The sequence below is a fragment of the Coregonus clupeaformis genome, chromosome 27, assembly GCF_020615455.1.
Source record: "Coregonus clupeaformis isolate EN_2021a chromosome 27, ASM2061545v1, whole genome shotgun sequence".
Classification (NCBI taxonomy): Eukaryota; Metazoa; Chordata; class Actinopteri; order Salmoniformes; family Salmonidae; genus Coregonus; species Coregonus clupeaformis.
The window spans coordinates 28,813,220-28,836,922 of NC_059218.1; the positions used below are offsets into that span (position 1 = coordinate 28,813,220).

Here is a 23,703-nt window from a genome sequence, read left to right on the forward strand (position 1 = left end):
AAAGGTCTGAAGTGCATTCAACACATCCTCTCCTCTCGTTTGACTCTTGCAGTGGTAATAAGAACAACAGTTCTTCCCGATAAGATTAATCTTTCATGAACCGGACACATATGTGACCGACCGGCTCAAATTGGTCTTATGTAGCAACATTTGGAAATTGTGTTTTTTACATTAGATAAAAGTAGAGACTCATCGGTAGAAAATGGTATATCATACACTACAGTTGAGGAACAAGGGGAAAGTAATTCTGCTTTGAAAGTTGATAAACTTGTAACCTCACTTTTGAGAAAATGGCCTTTGAATGTTTTGGTACTACTACTGGAGAGCCCTTCTTTGTTTACATCAATTCAGCATCGTTCACACCCTGTTAAGCTTTAGCCCCACCCATCTCTTTAAGGGTTGATCCGAGCGTTCTGTCCTAACAACAGCAGTCAAGCACCCAAGCTAACTGGCTAATGGTGGCAGACACAAATGAGAGAACAGCTCACTGACCATTTTACTCGCCCTAGCAGAGCTGGTTAAGCTGTTTTTATGTTATCCAGAGCGTTGGTGACGGCAACTATGCTGCTGGCAACAATTTGCGCTTTTTTGCCAACATTTACTGACACTGGTCATATTCAACGGGTGTTGAGCGTTCGTAAATTTGTCAGTTATTCTGCGCTCTGGCACACTCAGACAAGAGTGCTCTGAATTCGGAGTAGATAGCCAGAACGAATTTACCTGCCAAGTCTATCAACAGTTTTCGCAGTGACATCGTTAACATTCTATTGAAATGGTTACTTGCAAAGTGGAGTCTTTTGTTAAGACATGTAGCTAGCTAGCTAAACAATTAACCATAATCCCATTAATCTGCAGGTAGCTAACCAACCAGGTTCAATGTTAGCTAGCTAACATTAGGTTATAACTAGCAAAGCAAATGGCTCTGAGATTCGAATAATATTACTACACAGTTCATACACGTAACGTTAGCTAGCGAGCCAGCCAGCTAACGTTAGCTAGCTAGCTAACAGTACACTTTAACTTGAAATGAAAACTACTTTCTGACAAAATTAGAAATGTATAATATATGAAAATGTAGCTAGCTAGACTGTCTTACCCGTATACATGGACGGATGCTTGTCACTCTCTTTCACGGATGCCATGGTTGCTCTTAGTTTGAAGATGTAATCCGGAGACAGGTGTTTTCTCCATCTCCTTCGCTATCATACTCTAATTCCACTGATTTCAAAACTCAGTCCTACAGAAAGTGGAGAGCAACACTTATGCAGTTCTACTACGCAATATATTTTTTTTAAAGCCACGTTAGACAGGATTACCTACACATACTGACCAGCTCAAATAGACAGAAGAGTGCAACATGGCAGACCAATCCGAACTCATCTCTCGGCATGTCCATCCAGCCCACTCATTATCTCAGCCAATCATGGCTAGCGGGAAGGTTGCTATCTTTTTCTGTGGCTAAACCAACTAGGCTCATAATTTAACAATTGTATTCGTATTTACAGATGGCATACACGTTTGTTATTGAGGCACATGAAAGTTCACTTTCTGCCAAAAAACACACTTGGATTTTTGAAATAAAGTTTATGTTCAAATGGCTCTCCTGTGAAGTAGTAATGTAATACTCCTAGTTTCCTGAAGTTTCCTGAGTCACATATGCATAACTGAGCGATGTCACAAACATCTGTGCTTTCGTCCTATGCTATGCTGAAACACGGAGCTGCTGATATATCCTCGTTTAGCTCCTTACTAGTGTATTTTCCTATTTCTTCAACCCTTCTTATTATGGTTGTGTCCGATAGTTGCAGTCCTTTAATTTGTTTTAGAATTGCATATTTGTTACTGAAGTCAGCATACATTATTCCTGCTGAAGACAAAAAGCACTTTTTCCCTGTGTCTGCATCGGTAATCCATGCAATCTCATATGTTGCCTCTGTCGATTTCTCTACAGCAGAGGTTGTTCTGTCTAACTGTGTGTGCGGGTCCACTAGCTTCCTCATGCTCACCCTCCTCAATGTCATGTTCAGTCACAGTGACAGGCAGGGCTGGCCCTCCCATTAGGCAAGATTAGGCAGCCGCCTATTGCGGCACTTGAATTTGGGGCGGCATTTTGACAATTGGCTGCCACCCTCCGGCGCCCCTGATCGGCTGCTACACTGCCGACGGCACCCCAGCCACCAGCTCATAGCGTTGCTGCAGTTCCCGCCCTCACCCCATTCCCGCTTCTCCCGAAGTTCACTCCCACTATCCTTGGTAGCTATGGTGATGTGTGTGTTTATATGGGATTATCCAATTGTGAAACATTAATGAAAATGAATCTGCCAATGAAATGATTGTTTTGTTTTTTATGTTTGTGTATGACGAAGATGATTAGTGTTTAAGGCAGTAGCCTAACCTAGCCTGTTAATGTTAGCTAGCTACTTCTAGTGGATATAATTTTAGCTAAAAGTAAGCTATAGAGATTTGAAACAATTTGCTCCCATGTCTAAGAGACAAAAACTATCAGGAAGCGAATATTTAAAAAAACGAATGAAAAAAGAGGCAAAGAAATTTGCTGCTGAAATGTATCAGCGTGCAGCAATGTCCATCAGCCGGTGTGGAGAATGACAAGCCTCTGAGGACAGGCCATTCATTCGCCGAGAACAACGAGCCCCCATTCGCTGATTCTAGCAGCGAAGAGGACAAACCGGAGGCGTCTGAGCCATGCACTTCCACTGATGATGACAGCTCTCTGGCTGGACAAGAACAGGTAGTTGCACCAGGCCTAGCCACACCTGCAAACAATGCCGGCGAAGACCCTACTATCTTGGACACGGACTCAGATTCGTCACTCCCCGTCCCTGATGACAGTGGTGGTGCTGCTGCTAAATCCAACTCCCAGACAAAAAACATAAAAGATCCCGGTGAGTGGCCAAAATATATGAATGGATCTTTACGGGATATGTTAGTGCAGGCTGGGCCACATAAGGATAAACAGGGGAATTTCCCAAGAGATGAGGGGCAATGAAAGTTTTCGGTGGCCCACTACAATAGGAGGATGGCGAACGGGGAGAGAGTGGAGAGACCATGGCTTGTCTATTCCAAGCAAAACAATGCAGCCTTCTGTTTTTGCTGCAAACTTTTTACACACGAGTGCAAATCTGCGCTGGTCAGGGATGGAACCAGGGACTGGAAGAATCTGTGCCACTTCCTCAGCTCGCATGAGAAGTTGCATGACCACCTAGATAGTTTCCAAAGGTGGAAGGAGCTGGAGATCAGGCTGGTGTCCAAGTAAAATATCGATGCCCAAGCCCAACGGGCTCTTGTCGGAGAGACTCTCCACTGGCAGCAGGTGCTGAAGAGGCTCATAGCCCTGATATGCGTAATGGCCACCCAGAACATTGCGTTACGTGGGACCACCAATAGGCTGAACAAGCCAAATAATGGGAACTTTCTGAAGTTTGTGGAAATGCTGGGTAGCTTTGATGGAATCATGAAGGAGCATGTAAGGAGAGTACAGTCCAAAGAAACACATGTGCACTACCTCTGTAAAATAATCCAGAACGAAATCCTTGACATGCTGGCACAAGAGATCCAGCAGACAGTGTGCAGTGATCTAAAAGCAGCCAGATATTTTTCTATAATTTTGGACTGCACACCAGTCAAGACATCAGACAAGAGCAAAACAGAGCAGATGACCATGGTGGTGCGTTTTGTTTCAACCGAGGATGATGGGTCAGTGCGCACGAGAGAGCACTTCCTGGAGTTTAGTGAACTGCTTGACGCAATGGGGGAGGGCATGACCGAGTTGCTCATCTCAAAACTACAGAAACATGGCATCGCCATCATGGACATGAGAGGGAAGGGGTATGACAACGGGGCGAATATGCGGGGGAGGCACAGCGGAGTTCAAAAGAGAGTGCAGGATATCAATCTGAGGGCCTTTTTTGTGCCATGCAGCGCACACTTGCTGAACCTGGTTCTCTCTGATGTAACATCGTGTTGCTTGGAGGCAGCTGAGTTTTTTTAACACCATCCAAGAGATTTATACATTTATACAAGGTTGGAGGCAAACAGCATTGCCGCCAAGATGAACAACTTTGGCTTCATGTGCGCAGTGGTTGTTTGGTATGACATCTTGTTCAAAGTGAACATCACCAGTAAGAGTTTGCAGGCAGTGAGTTTTAAAATGTCACTAGCAGTGGCTCAACTGAACTCAACCAGGGTATTCCTCCAAGACTACTGCTCCAATGCAGCTTTCGCTGGCGCTTTAGCAAGCACAAAAGAGTTGGTAGAGAAGAAGAGGAGTCTGTTTGGCTACAAGGGAGAGGATGAGCCTGTGACTGACCCTCAGCAGAAATTCAAAGTACATTTCTTTAATCAGATTCTTGATTCTGCTATCCAGTCCGTCAACGAGCGCTTTACGCAGCTCGAAGAGCACAGCAGTATTTTCAGCATCCTGTACAACATCCCCACCATCAAGGAAATGGACACTGCAGCACTTACCAGGGACTGCGCAACACTGGAGAGGGCCCTTACGTACGGAGATTCCAGGGACATCGATGCAAAATATCTGTGTAATGAGCTCAAAGCCTTGAGCAGGAGACTGGACAGTGAGGCAAAACCACTCGACGCACTGGAGTACATATCCAGACACCAAATGGCCTCCTTGTATCCCAATGCCTTTGTTGCCCTGAGAGTTATTCTCACACTCCCAGTGACAGTGGCAAGAGAGACTCAATGGACTCGCCACCATATCAATTGAGCACGACTTCCAACAAGCAGTGCATGCTTTTGCTGCCAGGAAGGCCAGACGAATCAACTTGTCTTTGAATAAAAGATAAGTGTTGATCATACACTCGCATTAATTTGTAAGACTACTCAATTATCTATCACCTGTTTACTTTATTTTTTATATTTTTATAGACTCCATCCTAATCTCGCTCTCTCATTCTCTTTCTCTCTCTCTCTCTGTTATATGTTAAATATGTTATATAATAGTGTTATTTTTATTGTAATTGTAACAATTATGGGATCGTGCCATGTGGGATAACAGGTGGCATATTATTAATAAGAAACTCGGTTTCCTACTATAGGTAGTTGGCTGCAAAGTGATAGCAACATTGTAACTCTCCGATGCAGGGGTTAAAGTACAATTCCCTTCTGCCTGGTAAGGGACCTCCAACATTTTTTATGGGCATAATCATAGAATTACATATGTAATTGGAGCCTATTTCTTCCTATTCCAAAAAATAAGTGGTAAACCTACCTGTTTGACAGACACAATTATGCTACGCATAGATGTCGGTATAGCCAAATACTCCAATACTGTCGCATGCACTGATTAAATACCTCGGTGCCTGGGAAGGGCTTGTGTTAGGTTAAAACCAGGGCTCGAATTGAGTGAGCGTATCACATACCCTTTGTTAAAGAAAAGGGCAAAAAAGGATATCTATTGTTTGCTTCATATTTTGAAAAAAATGCATAAAACGTTTATCCAAATGATATCAAGCGTTCTATAAGAATGCTTAACTCGGTGATGCCTTATGGTAGAAACAAGCTCTGAAATGCCCGCGAAAGACGTGACTCCGATGCATATGGGGATATATTGATTCCTCTCTATGACATTCTGAAGCTGAGCTGCGGCCTATAATATTCGAGGATATATATATTGTCACGCCTATGGAGGCAGAACCTGATGACAGGTTGGTCATTATTTCGTTTTTGCAAATCGATCCATTTTCAATGTTCATTGTAAGGTAGTTCAATTCGACCAAAGATGGTGATAAATACTGACTTTGATGCGGCCCAAAACCTTCTCTCTGCCCTCCACCTCTGTAGCTAGCCTCGTTGAGAGCGTAGCAACAGTTTAGTCGACTGCACATGTTGATACAGCAGCTCAACATGATCTTATACTGCCACCTATTGGGCAAGCAAAATAGTGCAGTTTGTGTTTGTGGAATTTGACTGCTCGGAAACTATTTGAAATTGTGTTGTATTTGGTAGTCTGTACATGTAAAATATAAATATTACTGCTAGCCGCCAATCAAGGCTATATGACTGGACTATTTCAACAGTAGACGAATGAAACAAATACTAAAGTATCGTTTTGGGGTGTTTTCCTTGAACTATTATACATTTCAACTTCAACGGGGTGACGTTAGAGTTGGACGTCCCAAGGATACCGTATAGCAACGACCGAGAGCGAACCCTTGCTTTGCAAGCCTTTTATATTTCAGTACTCCCCTGGCAGTAGAGTAAACTCAGCTCAGCTACTCTGTGTGCACTGCTGTCACAGTCACCTTTTTACGACAAAACACCGCTGTCGTTTTTAGGCGCATAGGTTGGATTTTAATGCCAGAAAACCAAGGAAAGTTAATTTGTTTTTATCAAGCTTCAGTATAGTCCAGTACATATAATATTGCATCCGAGTTTATCGAATAAATACGATTTAGAAAGAAATGGAGGGGCTCTTCCACGAAGATTTGGCAGCCTTGTCAGATTTGGATGAACAAAGTTTGTTGGAATCCCTGAGTCAACGGTTCAAACAAGATCGCATCTATGTAAGTAAAAGTTAGACTTGAAATGTGCATGTGACTGTTGTGGGAAAAGCAACGTGGTCTCAGAGCATGTCGTATTATTCTGTATGTAAATCCGAGACTGTACATTTAGGATGATATTTAACTGTACATTTAGAATGATATTTTACGTCTCGCATGGTATGTATTAATTTGTGGACGTCCATCATCCATTTCGTATGATATGTTACGAACTACAATTTGTATGATATGTTACGAATTGCAATTCGTACAATATTTTACGAATTTGCAAAAGGCACAATATGTTACGAATGGGCAAAACGTATGATATGTAAAGAATTCCAATTTCTAATTTGTTGTAACTAACGTTAGCTAGGTGGCTAACACTAACTTTAGCTGGGCAGGGCTAACGTTAGCGCTAGGGTTAGGGCAGGGTTCCCTAACTGGCGGTGGTTTAATTTGGCCCCCCAAGTTTTCTGAGCAAAAATAAATAAATAACATAACAGCGCTCATCAGGCTATGATTCTGTTAACCTCTTAAGGATCGGAACCTTTTTTTCCAATTTTCGCCTAAAATCAAATCTAACTGCCTGTAGCAAGGATATGCATATTCTTGATACCATTTGAAAGGAAACATTTGAAGTTTGTGGAAATGTGAAATTAATTTAGGCGAATATAACACATTAGATCTGGTAATAGATATACAAACAAACAAAAAAGTGTTTTTATTTTTTTATCTTTTTTGAAATGCAAGAGAAAGGCCACAATATAATTTTGCAGTTTAGGCGCAATTTAGATTTTGGCCACTAGATGACAGCAGTGTGTGTGCAAAGTTTCAGATTGATCCAGGGAAGCATTGCAATACTGGACTATTTTGTATCAAGTCTGCCCAAATGTGCCGAATTGGTCAATTGATACATTTTCAAGTGCATAACTATAGAGAACATACAAAAATGATATGGTAATACAAAATGTAAGTTTACACACTCCCAGGATTGTCATAAATGATGGATCATTAGCTTATACACTGACTTTCACACATCTAGATGGCCGGGCGGGGTGGGTGTGAAGCCAGAGACAGCAGGGGTTCAAACTGTAGAACCCAGTTCCTACATTTGAATATAAAAATTGATTTTATCAAACAAAACTATGCTACATTTTATCTCTGGGAACCTTAGGATGACAAATCAGAGCAAGATTACTGGATGTAAGTACATTATTTACCTTCAGAGGTGAATGTATCAAACCAGTTGCCGTGATAAATTTTTTATTGTTGTGCACTCTCCTCAAACAATAGCATGGTATTGTTTCACTGTAATAGCCACTGTAATTTGGACAGTGCAGTTAGATTAACAAGAATTTAAGCTTTCTGCTCATATAAGACATGTCTATGTCCTGGAAAGTTGGCTGTTACTTACAACAGTCATGCTAATCACATTAGCGCACTTAGCTCAACCGTCCCGTATACGGGACACCGATTCCGTAGAGGTTAATGTGATTTCAGACTGTGTCAGCCTCAGCAGTCAGCCTTTAATCCCCCCCCCCCCCATTCTACCATGTCACCCATGTGTACACACACATCTGCACTGTAAAAGTCCCTGTTGTTTGATGTAGCCTAATCTGCAACATATCCCAACCAATCAAATTCCTCAACACACTGACAGATAAAATTGATTATCTAAATCTGTTTCAATTTATTTTATTACTTGACAGGCAGTAAACTCAACAATGTTGAAAGATTGGGATCTATGAACAACACAAATATTCAGTCATATATCAACATGTCATTTTAATTCATGCCATTGTTGGCTGTCAGAACAAAAACCTTTGTCAAATAAAATTGTAATTGTCAGATGCTTCGTAAACAACCGGTGTAGACTAACAGTGAAATGCTGACTTACAGGCCCTTCCCAACAATGCAGAATACAAAAAATAAAATAATACAAATAATAATAGTAACACAAGGAATAAATATACAATGAGATATGATAGCTTGGCTATATACAGTGCATTCGGAAAGTATTCAGGCACCTTGACTTTTTCCACATTTTGTGAAGTTACAGCCTTATTTAAAATTTATTAAATTAAAACAAATCCTCATGAATCTATACACAATACCCCATAATGGCAAAGTGAAAACAGGTTTTAGACATTTCTGCAAATGTATTAAAAATAATAAACAGAAATATCTTGTTTACGTAAGTATTCAGACCCTTTGCTATGAGACTCGAAATTGAGCTCAGGTGCATCCTGTTTCCATTGATCATCCTTGAAATGTTTCTACAGCTTGATTGGAGTCCACCTGTGGTAAGTTAAATTGATTGGACATGATTTGGAAAGGCACACACCTGTCTATAAGGTCCCACAGTTGACAGTGCATGTCAGAGCAAAAACCAAGCCATGAGGTTGAAGGAATTGTCCGTTGAGTGCAGAGACAGGATCGTGTCGAGGATCAGATCTGCAGCATTGAAGGTCCCCAAGAACACAGTGGCCTCCATCATTCTTCAATGGAAGAAGTTTGGAACCACCAAGACTCTTCCTAGAGCTGGCCGCCCGGCCAAACAGAGCAATCAGGGGAGAAGCGCCTTAGTCAGGGAGGTGACCAAGAACCTGATGGTCACTCTGACAGAGCTCCAGAGTTCCTCTGTGGAGATGAGAGAACCTTCCAGAAGGACAACCATCTCTGCAGCACTCCACCAATCCGGCCTTTATGGTAGAGTGGCCAGACGGAAGCCACTCCTCAGTTAAAGGCACATGACAGCCCGCTTGAAGTTTACCAAAAGGCACCTAAAGGACTCAGAAACAAGGTTCTTTGGTCTGATGAAACCAAGATTGATCTCTTTGGCCTGAATGCCAAGCGTCACGTCTGGAAGAAACCTGGCACCATCCCTACGGTGAAGCATGGTGGTGACAGCATCATGCTGTGGGGATGTTTTTCAGCAGCAGGGACTGGGAGACTAGTCGGGATCGACGGAGCAAAGTACAGAGAGATCCTTGATTAAAACCTGCTCTAGATCGCTCAGGACCTCAGAATGGGGCGAAGGTTCACCTTCCAACAGGACAACGGCCCTAAGCACACAGCCAAGACAACGCAGGAGTGGCTTCGGGACACGTCTCCGAATGTCCTTGAGTGGCCCAGCCAGAGCCCCGAATTGAACCCGATCGAACATCTCTAGAGAGACTTGAAAATAGCTGTGCAGAGACGCTCCCCATCCAACCTGACAGAGCTTGAGAGGATCTGCAGAGAAGAATGGGAGAAACTCCCCAAATACAAGTGTGCCAAGATTGTAGCGTCATACCCAAGAAGACTCGAGGCTGTAATCGCTGCCAAAGCTGCTTCAACAAAGTACTGAGTAAAGGGTTTGAATACTTATAAAAGTAAATTTCAGTTTTTTATTTTGTATACATTTGCAAAAATGTAAAAAAAAACTGTTTTTGCTTTGTCATTATGGGGTATTGTCTGTAGATTGATGAGGGGGAAAAAAACGATTTAATCCATTTTAGAATAAGGCTGTAACGTAACAAAATGTGGAAAAAGTCAAGGGGTCTGAATACTTTCCGAATGCACTGTACATGGGGTACCAGTACCAAGTCGATGTACAGGGGTACGAGGAAATTGAGGTAGATATGTACATATACTGTAGGTAGGGGTGAAGTGACTAGGCAACAGGATAGATAGACAGTAGCAGCAGCATATGTGATGAGTGTGAAAGTGTGTAAGTGTGCCTGTGTGTGTGTGTGTGTATGTGTTGGAGTGTCAGTGTAAGTATGTGTGAGTGTGTGGGTAGAGTCCAGTGTGTGTGCGTAGAGTCAGTGACATTGACTCTATGCAGTGACAGTGGTGTTTGTCTTTGAAAATACAGTACAGTACACATTAATTGGGCGGCAGGTAGCCTAGCGGTTAAAGTGTTGGGCCAGTAACCTGGTATACTCTCTCCCTCTTTCACTCTCCCTCCTCCCGCCTATCTCTACAAGACCTACATTGGGGACATCTTGGTGGCCATAAATCCATTTAAATACCTCCCTCTGTATGTGAAAGAGGTAAGTACTCCCACAAGACCAATAAGCATCCACCTGTGCTGGCAGACTTTCTCCTAAAAGCTGCCCTAGCTATCCTGTGACTCACTATGACCTGGCAAAAATTCAAGCTGGCATATTGAAATTAATACAGGCACTTCAACCCAGAATATAACTTATTTTCTTGGAATAGGACTAGACACTGAACCTGCAATTGCTTTTGGGACTTTTGAATAGCTCCACCAATATTGAGGCTTTAGCACTTATGCTTGCCTTATTAACTTAAGCGACATAACTGACCAGTAATCTTTAAATAAAATCTACTAAGCTGTTTGTAGACAATGGCTTTAAAGATGTTCCTCCTTGTATCTGTGCAGGTGTCAGAGAGGTATAAGTACCATGAGAAGAGCAAGCTACCTCCTCATATATTCGCTGTGGCAGACAGGGCCTACCAGTCCATGCTGGGAAGGTTGGCCACAGGACCCCGAAACCAATGCATTGTTATCAGGTGAGTCCATTAACAGTCTAGTACTTTTTTTTACACTACTGAGCCAAGCTGTACTGCACTAGCCTGGTTACACATCCACTATAATAGTTGCTGGAAACATGTTGTAAAGGACAATGTGAACAGAAAATATCCAATCCAGCTCTGTAACAACGATTAATATAATACACCGGTTAATGTAATAACTTTTCTATTTGTAATAACTTTTAGATTTTGTATGTAATAAAACCGGTTAATGTAATAACTTGCCGGTTAACGTAATAAAATGTTGAATGGTTAACGTAATAAAATTTTCCGCTAAATGTAATAAGTTATTACATTAACTGGTGAGTAACAACTTTTTTGATGAATAATGTAATAACTTCAACCAATCATGTAATAACATACCAAAATCAATGTTTTTATGTACTACTTTCCTCAATTTGATGCACCTACCACCACCCACTGACAATTACAACACAAACAAAGTCATGCACATCATACAGGAACACTCACAAGCACACATTGAAATGTACACACATGCACAGTCGTAGACACACACAAAAAAAGTACAACAAATTCATTCACACACACACCAAAGTAACTAAATACTTATAAACTCACCGGCCAGTTTATTAGGTACACCGTTCTCGAAAATGGATCGCTCCTACAGACAGTGAGTCACGTGGCTTGCTATATAAAGCAGGCAGACAGGCATCGAGCCATTTAGTTACTGTTCGATTGAATGTTAGAAGGGGCAAAACAAGTGACCTAAGTGACTTTGAGCGTGGTATGATCATCGGTGCCAGGTGCACCGGATCCAGTATTTCAGAAACGGCCGCCCTCCGGGGCTTTTCACGCACGACAGTGTCAAGGGTTTACTGAGAATGGTGTGACAAACAAAAAACATTCCCACAGTGGAAGTCCTGTGGGCGAAAACAGCTTGTTGAAGAGAGAGGTCGAAGGAAAATGGCAAGAATAGTGCAAGCTAACAGGCGGGCCACAAACAGACAAATAACGCCGTAGTACAACGGTGTTCAGAATGGTGTCTCGGAACACACAACTTGTTGATCCTTGTCACAGATGGGCTATTGTAGCAGACTCCTGTCAGCTAAAAACAAGAAGAAGTGGCTCCAGTGGGCACGCGATCACCAACACTGGACAATTGAGGAGTGGAAAAACATTGCCTGGGACATGACAGCGAGTTCAGTTGACTTGAGTGGCCTGCGCAGTCCCCAGACCTCAACCCAATAGAGCATCGTTGGGATGACATGGAACGGGCTGTTCGCAGCATGAATGTACCGCCGTCCAATCTGCAGCAACTGCGTGATGCCAACGCGTCAGCATGGACCAACATCCCTGTGGAACTTTTCCTACATCTTGTAGAATTCCCTGAAGAGAAGAATCAGGCTGTTCTGGAGGCAAAGTGAGGTCCAACCTGGTATTAGATGGGTGTACCTAAATATATTGGCCGGTGAATGTAAAGACCCACTCACAAGCACACATTGAAATGTACACACACACACACACCAAAGTAACTGCATACTCATACATGGAGACATAGTTTGGTGAAGTGTGGTTCACTTTACTTGATTATAGATTGACATGCATGAGACCTTTATGAAACCATTCATGACATCAGTGGAATGGAATTTTCTAAATAAAAGTCGCAATAGAAAACATTTACTTAGGCCAGGATTCAATCACCCCTTTTTGGCTATTCACCATTTACATTTACATTTTAGTCATTTAGCAGACGCTCTTATCCAGAGCGACTTACAGTTAGTGAGTGCATACATTTTTCATACTGGCCGCCCGTGGGAAACGAACCCACAACCCTGGCATTGCAAGCGCCATGCTCTACCAACTGAGCTACAGGGGACTTATTCATTTAAAGGCAATGTTACTCCTGTCGCGAAGATTGCATTCAAAGTAAATGCTGCAGATCCTTGAAATGCTTTAAATGTCAACCTGTTTCAATTACAGTATTAAACTGTATTTTATAGTAGAAATATCTGGTGGGATTGAGCTGGATGGTTGCTGGTGTTACTGACTGGTTTAGTTTTGTGCAGAACGAGCTGACTAAATTCAACTCCACGATTTACGATGGTTGAGCGTGGGCGGACTGGAGTTCTGATCAAAAATATTTTATCAAAAACTGAATTATAGCACCCAAAGGATACCCCTGGTGTTATTTATTAGGGGTTCAGCAGCGAAGCTGGTGAAACCTGTTGTATTTGTTGGCATTTATTATTATTCCTCTTCTTCCGTAAGGAAAAATTCCAATGCAAATTCCTGTGAGATGGTATTGTTCGAGCTAGTCCTGGAAAATGTTGCGTTTAAAAACATGGGTACATAGATGATATGTGCCAAATTTGGTGCTGAACGGTCCAGCGGTCCTGAAGAAGAAGACGTTTAAAGTAGTCAACATCATTCAAAATGGTCCAAAAAACCTGAAAATCATATTACAGTGGGGAAAAAAAGTATTTAGTCAGCCACCAATTGTGCAAGTTCTCCCACTTAAAAAGATGAGAGAGGCCTGTAATTTTCATCATAGGTACACGTCAACTATGACAGACAAAATGAGAATTTTTTTTCCAGAAAATCACATTGTAGGATTTTTTATGAATTTATTTGCAAATTATGGTGGAAAATAAGTATTTGGTCAATAACAAAAGTTTCTCAATACTTTGATATATACCCTTTGTTGGCAATGACACAGGTCAAACGTTTTCTGTAAGTCTTCACAAGGTTTTCACACACTGTTGCTGGTATTTTGGCCCATTCCTCCATGCAGATCTCCTCTAGAGCAGTGATGTTTTGGGGCTGTCGCTGGGCAACACGGACTTTCAACTCCCTCCAAAGATTTTCTATGGGGTTGAGATTTGGAGACTGGCTAGGCCACTCCAGGACCTTGAAATGCTTCTTACGAAGCCACTCCTTCGTTGCCCGGCAGTGTGTTTGGGATCATTGTCATGCTGAAAGACCCAGCCACGTTTCATCTTCAATGCCCTTGCTGATGGAAGGAGGTTTTCACTCAAAATCTCACGATACATGGCCCCATTCATTCTTTCCTTTACACGGATCAGTCGTCCTGGTCCCTTTGCAGAAAAACAGCCCCAAAGCATGATGTTTCCACCCCCATGCTTCACAGTAGGTATGGTGTTCTTTGGATGCAACTCAGCATTCTTTGTCCTCCAAACACAACGAGTTGAGTTTTTACCAAAAAGTTCTATTTTGGTTTCATCTGACCATATGACATTCTCCCAATCCTCTTCTGGATCATCCAAATGCACAGACTTTAGACGGGCCTGGACATGTACTGGCTTAAGCAGGGGGGCACGTCTGGCACTGCAGGATTTGAGTCCCTGGCGGCGTAGTGTGTTACTGATGGTAGGCTTTGTTACTTTGGTCCCAGCTCTCTGCAGGTCATTCACTAGGTCCCCCCTTGTGATCATTTTGACCCCACGGGGTGAGATCTTGCGTGGAGCCCCAGATCGAGGGAGATTATCAGTGGTCTTGTATGTCTTCCATTTCCTAATAATTGCTCCCACAGTTGATTTCTTCAAACCAAGCTGCTTACCTATTGCAGATTCAGTCTTCCCAGCCTGGTGCAGGTCTACAATTTTGTTTCTGGTGTCCTTTGACAGCTCTTTGGTCTTGGCCATAGTGGAGTTTGGAGTGTGACTGTTTGAGGTTGTGGGCAGGTGTCTTTATACTGATAACAAGTTCAAACAGGTGCCATTAATACAGGTAACGAGTGGAGGACAGAGGAGCCTCTTAAAGAAGAAGTTACAGGTCTGTGAGAGCCAGAAATCTTGCTTGTTTGTAGGTGACCAAATACTTATTTTCCACCATAATTTGCAAATAAATTCATAAAAAATCCTACAATGTGATTTTCTGGATTTTTTCTCTCTCAATTTGTCTGTCATAGTTGACGTGTACCTATGATGAAAATTACAGGCCTCTCTCATATTTTTAAGTGGGAGAACTTGCACAATTGGTGGCTGACTAAATACTTTTTTCCCCCACTGTATATTGCATGAACAGCTTGATTTTGTGTTCTGATTAGTGGCGACCCATCATTCAGGGCAGGTAGGGCATTTTTAGCTAAAACATTTATACAAATATAAACATTGGGGGCTTACCTGTTTTGCATGTTATTTTGGCATTAATACATGTCACATACCAGTTTGCAAACAATGTAAAAAAAATAAAAAAATCATTGAGTTAATAAAGTTGCATACAAACATGGTCTCTTTTTTGCTTTCTTGAGTAAGGCAGCTCCAAAATGCAGGTGTTTCAGCCTAGCTCAGTGCTTTCTGTGGTGGTGGGGCAGCCAGCAGAAAATACGGAGCGTAGGTGTTGGTAATGTTCTCTAGTTGGGCCATAATTAGCTCAATGTTCTGTCACTCGTGGGGACATTACGTCACCGCCAAGTCTAAGGGTAGACCTTGACAATTCAAGGTGCTTGGGTGCTGCAATAGAGTTACATTAGAAGTGCCCATCCAAGAAGGCTCAAGGTCATTGGCCACAGAAAAAATTATGTCAAATCACGTTATATCTACAGTAGCTTTGATTGGACTGATCATGTCAACATCATACTTTCAAAATCTTAGCTAGCAGTCATTATCATGAATCAATTCGACAATCTAATGGCAAATCCTTTTTAATCCTAGTCATATGACGAGAAATAATGAAGAGAAATGTATAGATAAAACGTATCGGTGCTCATCGGCCATTGGACATAAACATTACACAAAAAGTTGGAAATCGCAAATTCAACAATGAGTGGTTTGGAAGGAATCAGTGACAGTGGCTAACTGCAAGCATTGCAAAGCAATCACTAGCCTGCTATTCAGTGGAGTGACTGTGTGGTCCCACATCTGGGATTAAGGGTCTCTTTTCCAAGTTTAAAATGATAAACATTCAACATTGGCCATGCTGTCAATGAAGCATGATTTGTGCTGCGCTCAAAACAACTGTTAACTCGGAACTGCGAAAACTTGACTTCAGTGCGTTCAAGACAACTGGGAAGTCGGGAAAAAATGAGCTCCGACTGGGAAATATGTTTTGAACGGTCATCCAACTCTGAATTGTAAGTTGGGAACTTGGGCCTCTTTCTAGAGCTACGACCTGAATATCAATGATGTCATCATGATTCGACCTTGTTTTTTTCCGAGTTCCCAGTTGTCTTGAAAGCACCATAAATCTTTGATGACAAAATGTGAAGACAAAATTTGCCCACGAAGGACCGCCGCGCCACCTTCCTGTTCAAGTGAGCACAGCGCAACAAGGTGAGTCCAAAAATGTATTGTATGCTGCTGCATAAATGATGTAATATGCCAGCTCGTTCATTCATGTCTTAATCGAACTTACGGATTGCCTCTTATCCTCTCGACGTCCCTTTATGCCATAGTTTGTACATCTCAATTGTCATTAGAAATGACATTTGTTTAAGCATGTCAGCCATATCAGCAATGTTTTTTTTAAAGGCAGTAAATGAGGCTGAATGAACTGTTTTGCTGCCAGACAAGGCTCCGCTGATAGCCAGGTGTAGCATTGGTAAGATGTTGGGACTGCTGTTGGGACAGCTTTATGTAGGCCCTAACAGTTTGTGTGCACCGTTTGTCACCGTTATAGTGCAATTAATGTATTGTTTAGTGTTGTGTTGTGTAGTGGCTTTGCTGGCATGCAACCCACTTTTATTAATTTTTTGCACCACCAAGATTTACATGCTAAAATCGCCACTGGTTCTGATATTTGGCAAGCGTGGTAAACAGTACAATAGTAACTCATCCTAGGACAATGTGTCAAATTTTTCCTGATGGTGGCACAGTGGACACACAGCTGCAGCTTTAATTATTACATGTTTTTACTCGAGGTGTCATAACAAAATGCACCCCCCTCCCCAACGCAAACAAATATTTTCACATGAACCTCCCCTTGTACTTAAAAAAATGTGCACACCCTCTCCCCTCATTGAATTAACAAAAAAATAATGATTACAACCTCAAATAACAATAACTGTAGCGACCCTGTGTTTATGAACGTGGATATCGACTTTACCACTTGCATTACCAGCACGGACAAGCTCAATCTCATTCAAATGAAATGAAATGAAATAACACATATGGAATTGATGTAGTAACCAAAAAAGTGTTAAACAAATCAAAGTATATTTTATATTTGAGAATCTTCAAATAGCCACCCTTTGCCTTGATGACAGCTTTGCACACTCTAGCTTTAACACTTTTTTTGTTTACTACGTGTTTCCATATGTGTTATTTCATAGTTTTGATGTCTTCACTATTATTCTTTAATGTAAAACATTTTAAAAATAAAGAAAAACCCTTGAATGAGTAGGTATGTCCAAACTTTTGACTGGTAGTGTACATCCTGTAGATGTACATTATAACCGTTCAACATTTTATTACGTGAACCGGCAAGTTAACCAACGGTTTTATTAACCGTTGTTACAAGCATGGTTCAGTTTGGGTTGGCACGAAAGTGTGAAAAAGTTATAAGGCATCTTGAACACTATCCAGACATTTCCCGTCAAACAGCAACTAACACCAATGTCAGGTGGTTGTGCTTTGCTCAGCGTTAGCGGTTCTCTTTTATGCTCACATTGACAGCTTAGCTGTGCCCGTGTTTGTTGTGGCTGCAGATCAGCAGGCCCAGGCTTGCATCATGTCAGCATTACCCTGCTGCTATATGCTGCCACAGTGAAGAGGTCTTGTGTAGCCTCCTGGTGAGAACACACCGTTTTCCTCATCTGCCTCTGGTGGCCTTCATCTAGCGTGAAATACGGCATCCCTTTATTGCAGATGGAAGAAAAACACATCTCTTTCTTGTACTCTCCCTTTCTTTCTTTCTCTCTCCCTCTCTCTCTCATCTGAGCATTTTTCATAACCTACTCCTCATGGTTCCTGTCTGGTATCCTAGATTTCCATAGTTATCCCCCAAAAATCTCCTGGAAATGATTTTACAGCAGTTTTGGGACTCATAATTACAATACTACCATAGCAGTGGAGCTTGGTCAGATCACATGTGACTGCAGCATCCGGTATCAAGCTACAGAGGTTTCCACTACAGTAATGTGGATCCCTCCCTAAGGAATAAACTTACACTGAAGTTCTACCCCGGCATAAACCTACAGTAAACTTGGTTAACATGAGGGAGGTTCTCCTCAATGGGTTTATCAGAGGTTTAGGAGCTTAACTTTAGCCCTGTCAATCATTTCAGTGGAGGATATTTTGTACTGTACTTTGCTCTCCACTGCTGCAGGCTACAGCCCCTCCCTGTGTTTTTAGATGTCGGTGTAGGGATTTGAATACTGTAATTTCAAACACGTTGTCACTTCAATGAAAGTGAAATATATGCAACCTGTGTGTGAATGTTTAATAATTTAAGCCACTTTTTACCCCTTTTCTCTAAGATAAAATGTCAAATGGCATAACATACAACTTTAGACTGAAAAGTAACATCAGCAAACCAGACCATGGATTCTCCAGCTGTGTCCTTTTTAGGAAAGTGATACATGAGGGTATTCATGGCCGGAAGCAGGTGTTAATGCAAATGATTCGTAGACAGGAAGGGTGAACACATCTGAAAGCTTATAAACTGATTTACAAGCATTCCTATATTTGTTACATGTTTTCTCTTAGTCTGAAACTTTAAGAATGGCAATCTGTGTAGTTTGCATCTGTGGACAGGTTGATTGATAAACTTTTGCTGAAACCATATCGACCCTACAATGAAAGTGAGATGTTTCTGTTCTGTTTTACATCCACAGAAGCTTGTGGATCCATCTGGAAAGAGGGGGGCTTATATAAATACATGAAGGCATGAATGGAAGGACTTGTGTACTTTTCCTGATCTATGCGGTTGTTGGTTGTATAGTATTTGCCCTTTTGTTGTTCCAAGCGCATGCCTTCCCAGCAGCCTCAGCATTGTTTGAATGGGGCCAGTCGTCCTGGGTTACAGCGATGTCACTGATGAATGAGCCAGTCAGCCAGTCAGGGGGTGGAAGGGGCTGAATGAGGCTAATAATTGTTTGAGGCAACAAGGAAAGAATGTGATTGACGACCTACCATGACCTATACAATGTCAGGGAGAGAAAACACCAGCCTAAATGCGTAGTTATACCCAAATGTTAGGATGTAAATAACACAGACAAAAGGGGTAAAACGTTCAATAGGCAAAATGTATATTATATGACAATGGCTTTTATCTTGCTTCATTGTAGGCCAATAAACATGCTATAGAGTTGCTGTGGAGCCTAGACAATACATGGGAATAAGGAGAAAATGCATTCAACCGCCAGGCCTTATCAGTTCTCCCAGGATTTTAAACTATGAGTGTTGTTCTTGGACATGAACTTGCAGTTGGTGAATGTAGAGAGGTTTGACGCAAACTTTATGCAGAAAGTCAAGAAGACTGATGGTATAATGGAAAAACAACTAGTGCTGATGTCATCGAAACATGCCCAGCATTTAAATTTGATTTAAAAACATTTATTAGTGAAATGCCATTTGCAATCAGAGCTTATCACAATAGCCCTAGGCCATGTTTGGCTTTCTCCCCTTGGCAGAAAGGCGCATCCTGGCATCAACAGTGTAGCCTAAATACAGTGAAGCCACTATCAGCCGCACATGTATATTTGCATGTCCTATGCAAAACCCTGCACTGGTTTTCAAGTACTCACTCATGTGTACTGCTTATCAGTTTGGTAGAGAGATACATCAAGCTCCTGCAATTTGGCTGCCAAATGTCCTTCTAATTCTGGGTCACTAGAAACATGAACACGCTTGTAAACAATCATGTTGAAGCCTAGCTTAATTAGGAATATGGTTCAGAACAAGGTAGATTAAAAAGTCGGATGACATTCTGAGGTGACACTGTATAGTGATTGTGTTATTGTGTTATCTGTGCCAAATGAATCTGCCAGTCACAGTGTTCAGAATGTCTATCTCTGCTTTTTTCTTCTTTGAATTTGAGCAATTGAGAAAATGTTCATATTCAATGTCATACTACAGCCGTGCCGGAAGTTTACATACACTTAGGTTGGAGTCATTAAAACTTGTTTTTCAACCACTCCACAAATTTCCTGTTAACAAACTATAGTTTTGGCGAGTCGGTTATGACATCTACTTTGTGCATGACACAAGTAATTTTTCCAACAATTGTTTACAGACAGATTATTTCACTTATAATTCACTGTATCACAATTCCAGTGGGTCAGAAGTTTACATACACTAAGTTGACTGTGCCTTTAAACAGCTTGGAAAATTCCAGAAAATGTTGTCATGGCTTTAGAAGCTTCTGATAGGCTAATTGACATCATTTGAGTCAATTGGAGGTGTACCTGTGGATGTATTTCAAGGCCTACCTTCAAACTCAGTGCCTCTTTGCTTGACATCATGGGAAAATAAAAATAAATCAGCCAAGACCTCAGAAAAAAATGTGTAGACCTCCACAAGTCTGGTTCATCCTTGGGAGCAATTTCCAAACACCTGAAGGTACCACGTTCATCTGTACAAACAATAGTACGCAAGTATAAACACCATGGGACCACGCAGCCGTCATACCGCTCAGGAAGGAGACGTGTTCTGTCTCCTAGAGATTAACGTACTTTGGTGCGAAAAGTGCAAATCAATCCCAGAACAACAGCAAAGGACCTTGTGAAGATGCAGGAGGAAACAGGTACAAAAGTATCTATATCCACAGTATAACGAGTCCTATATCGACATAACCTGAAAGGCCGCTCAGCAAGGAAGAAGCCACTGCTCCAAAACCACCATTTGCAACTGCAAATGGGGACAAAGATCGTACTTTTTGGAGAAATGTCCTCTGGTCTGATGAAACAAAAATATAACTGTTTGGCCATAATGACCATCGTTATGTTTGGAGGAAAAAGGGGGATGCTTGCAAGCCGAAGAACACCATCCCAAACATGAAGCACGGGGGTGGCAGCATCATGCTGTGGGGGTGCTTTGCTGCAGGAGGGACTGGTGCACTTCACAAAATAGATGGCATCATGAGGAAGGAAAACTATGTGGATATATTGAAGCAACATTTCAAGACATCAGTCAGGAAATTAAAGCTTGGTCACAAATGTGTCTTCCAAATGGACAGTGACCCCAAGCATACTTCCAAAGTTGTGGCAAAATGGCTTAAGGACAACAAAGTCAAGGTATTGGAGTGGCCATCACAAAGCCCTGACCTCAATCCTATAGAAAATGTGTGGGCAGAACTGAAAAAGTGTGTGCGAGCAAGGAGGCCTACAAACCTGACTCAGTTACACCAGCTCTGTCAGGAGGAATGGGCCAAAATTCACCCTACTTATTGTGGGAAGCTTGTGGAAGGCTACCCGAAACGTTTGACCCAAGTTAAACAATTTAAAGGCAATGCTACCAAATAATAATTTAGTATATGTAAACTTCTGACCCACTGGGAATGTGATGAAAGAAATTAAAGCTTAAATAAATCATTCTCTCTACTATTATTCTGACATTTCACATTCTTAAAATAAAGTGGTGATCCTAACTGACCTAAGACAGGGACTTTTTACCCAGGATTAAATGTCAGGAATTGTGAAAAACTGAGTTTAAATGTATTTGGCTAAAGTGTATGTAAACTTCCGACTTCAACTGTAGCTCCACTGATACACTTATTTAGAATGGTGTCCTGTACTTGTTACACAGTGGGGAGAGTGGAGCAGGGAAGACAGAGAGCACTAAGCTGCTGCTCAGACAGATCATGGAGCTGTGCAGAGCCAACTCTCAGCTGGAGCAACAGATACTACAGGTAAGACCCTACACCAATACTAACATATTGCAGGAAAGAAATCTGTCATTCTCATACTATCTAATACTAATAGGGAGCAACAGATATTGCCGGGAAGACAGAGGTCTGTTATTATACCTATAACAATGCTGACTTATTGTCACGGTTCAGACAGACGACCAGAGGACCACAATTGCGTCACACCAGAAAGTTTATTAAACTTAAGGGGAAAGGGATGTAGGGGAGTGAGTGAAGGCTCCAGGGTTATCCCGTCCGATGTGCTGGGTCTGTGCCTCCCCCAGTGGCAGCGATGCGTCCGATGACGCCGATGGTTGGTGGTCCAGAAGTCCTGGGGGAGGAAACACAGACACAACGGGGCGGAATGAAACCAGGCAGCAGTACAGTTCAAGGGAAATCCACAAAACGTAGTAGCAAGGCAGAAGGCTGGTCAGAGTTACCGGGATTGAAGAGTAGTCAGGAGTCGTAATGGCAGAAGCAGGTCTGGATCTCCTGAGGCAGAAGAGTATCCAAAAACCAGGCAGGTCCGGGGTCACAAAACCAGGGTGAGCCAGAAGCGCGAGCAAACCGGTTCCGGGTGTGAGCTTTGCAGACGATCTGACACAGGAGAGCTGAAAGACAGGGCTATAAATACTGGGAGAGGTTAGTGGGTAATGCAGCGCAGCTGGCAGAGTAATTAGAGCCGAGCAGAGCAGGGACAGGTGGAGCTAGTTAGGCTGAGTAGAGAGAGAGTGGTGAGCAGAGTGGAAACAACTTAAGGTGGTAACCCAGTGGAGTGAGAGGGCTCATGACAGAACCCCCCAAGGGACGGCCCCAGAAGTCCCAAGAGCAACACCACGCCGGGCGGGAGGAGGAGCCGGAGGAGGGCTAGAACTCCTCCGAACGGTCCGAGCGAACGTCCTCATCCTCGGAGGAAGCCGGAGGGCCGTGGTCGGGAGATGGGACAGGTCCCGAGACAGGATCAGGCACAGGACAGGAAGCCGAGCGGGCAGGACGGTTAGAGACCCCTCTGGGGCGGCCCCTACGGATTGCAGGTTGATCAGGATGCCGTTGGTGGAAAGCGGTGATGAGAGTCCTATCCACAATCCGACTAGCTGGCACCCAGGTCCTTTCCTCAGGTCCATAGCCCTCCCAGTCAATGAGGTACTGGAGACCCCTACCCCTCCGTCTGGACCGAAGCAGGCGGCGGACGGTGTAAACCAGACCACCATCGACGAGCCGTGGAGGAGGAGGACAAGGCGCAGCAGGGACCAGCGGACTCCTGGGCACAGGCAGGGGCTGCAGCAATCCGGCTGGGGGCTGGCAGGACGACTTGTGTTGGTTGCAGATGGGGCAGGCTTGGACGAATTCCCGTACATCCTTCCTCAGAGAGGGCCACCAGAACCTCTGGGCGAGCAGGTTGTAAGTGCGGGTGGAGCCAGGGTGACAAGCTAGGCGGGAGTCATGTCCCCACTGAACGACCTGGGACCTCAGGTCTTCGGGGGACAAAAGGCGGTCAGCTGGGCAAGTGCTGGGACCTGGCTGGTTACGGAGAGCCTCCAGCACCTGTTCCTCAACAGCCCAGGTCAGAGCTGCAACGATGCAGGGACTTGGCAGAATCGACACAGGGTCCTTGGAGGGGTCAGGAGCGGAGTTAGTAGGTACTGGCCGAGGGGGAGTGCGGCGGCAAGCAGGCAGGTTCGGTGGCAGTCCTCTCCCCACTCCCTGATCACCCCGGTCACCCAGTCGAGCTGAGGGTTGTGCCGGGCGGAGCCATGGGTAACCCAGGATGAGGGGTTGGCCTGGAGAGGGGAGCAGGTGAAACTGGATAGTTTCTTGATGGTTTCCGGACAGACCCATCGAGACCGGGGCCGTGACATGAGTGACCGATCCGAGT

General features: G+C 43.0%; 1 protein-coding gene across 1 annotated transcript in view; it reads left to right on the top strand.

Annotated features, from left to right (window-relative positions):
- The first annotated feature begins 6,066 nt into the window (after nucleotides 1-6,066).
- The window catches only part of LOC121541711 (myosin-IIIb), a 51,871-nt gene continuing 34,234 nt past the window's right edge, over nucleotides 6,067-23,703 (top strand). Inside the window, exons 1-4 of the mRNA XM_045208117.1 lie at nucleotides 6,067-6,542; nucleotides 10,493-10,558; nucleotides 10,912-11,042; nucleotides 21,728-21,830. Of these exons, the coding sequence (XP_045064052.1) occupies nucleotides 6,441-6,542; nucleotides 10,493-10,558; nucleotides 10,912-11,042; nucleotides 21,728-21,830 (402 nt within the window). The 5' untranslated portion in view covers nucleotides 6,067-6,440. The remainder of the gene's footprint in view (nucleotides 6,543-10,492; nucleotides 10,559-10,911; nucleotides 11,043-21,727; nucleotides 21,831-23,703) is intronic.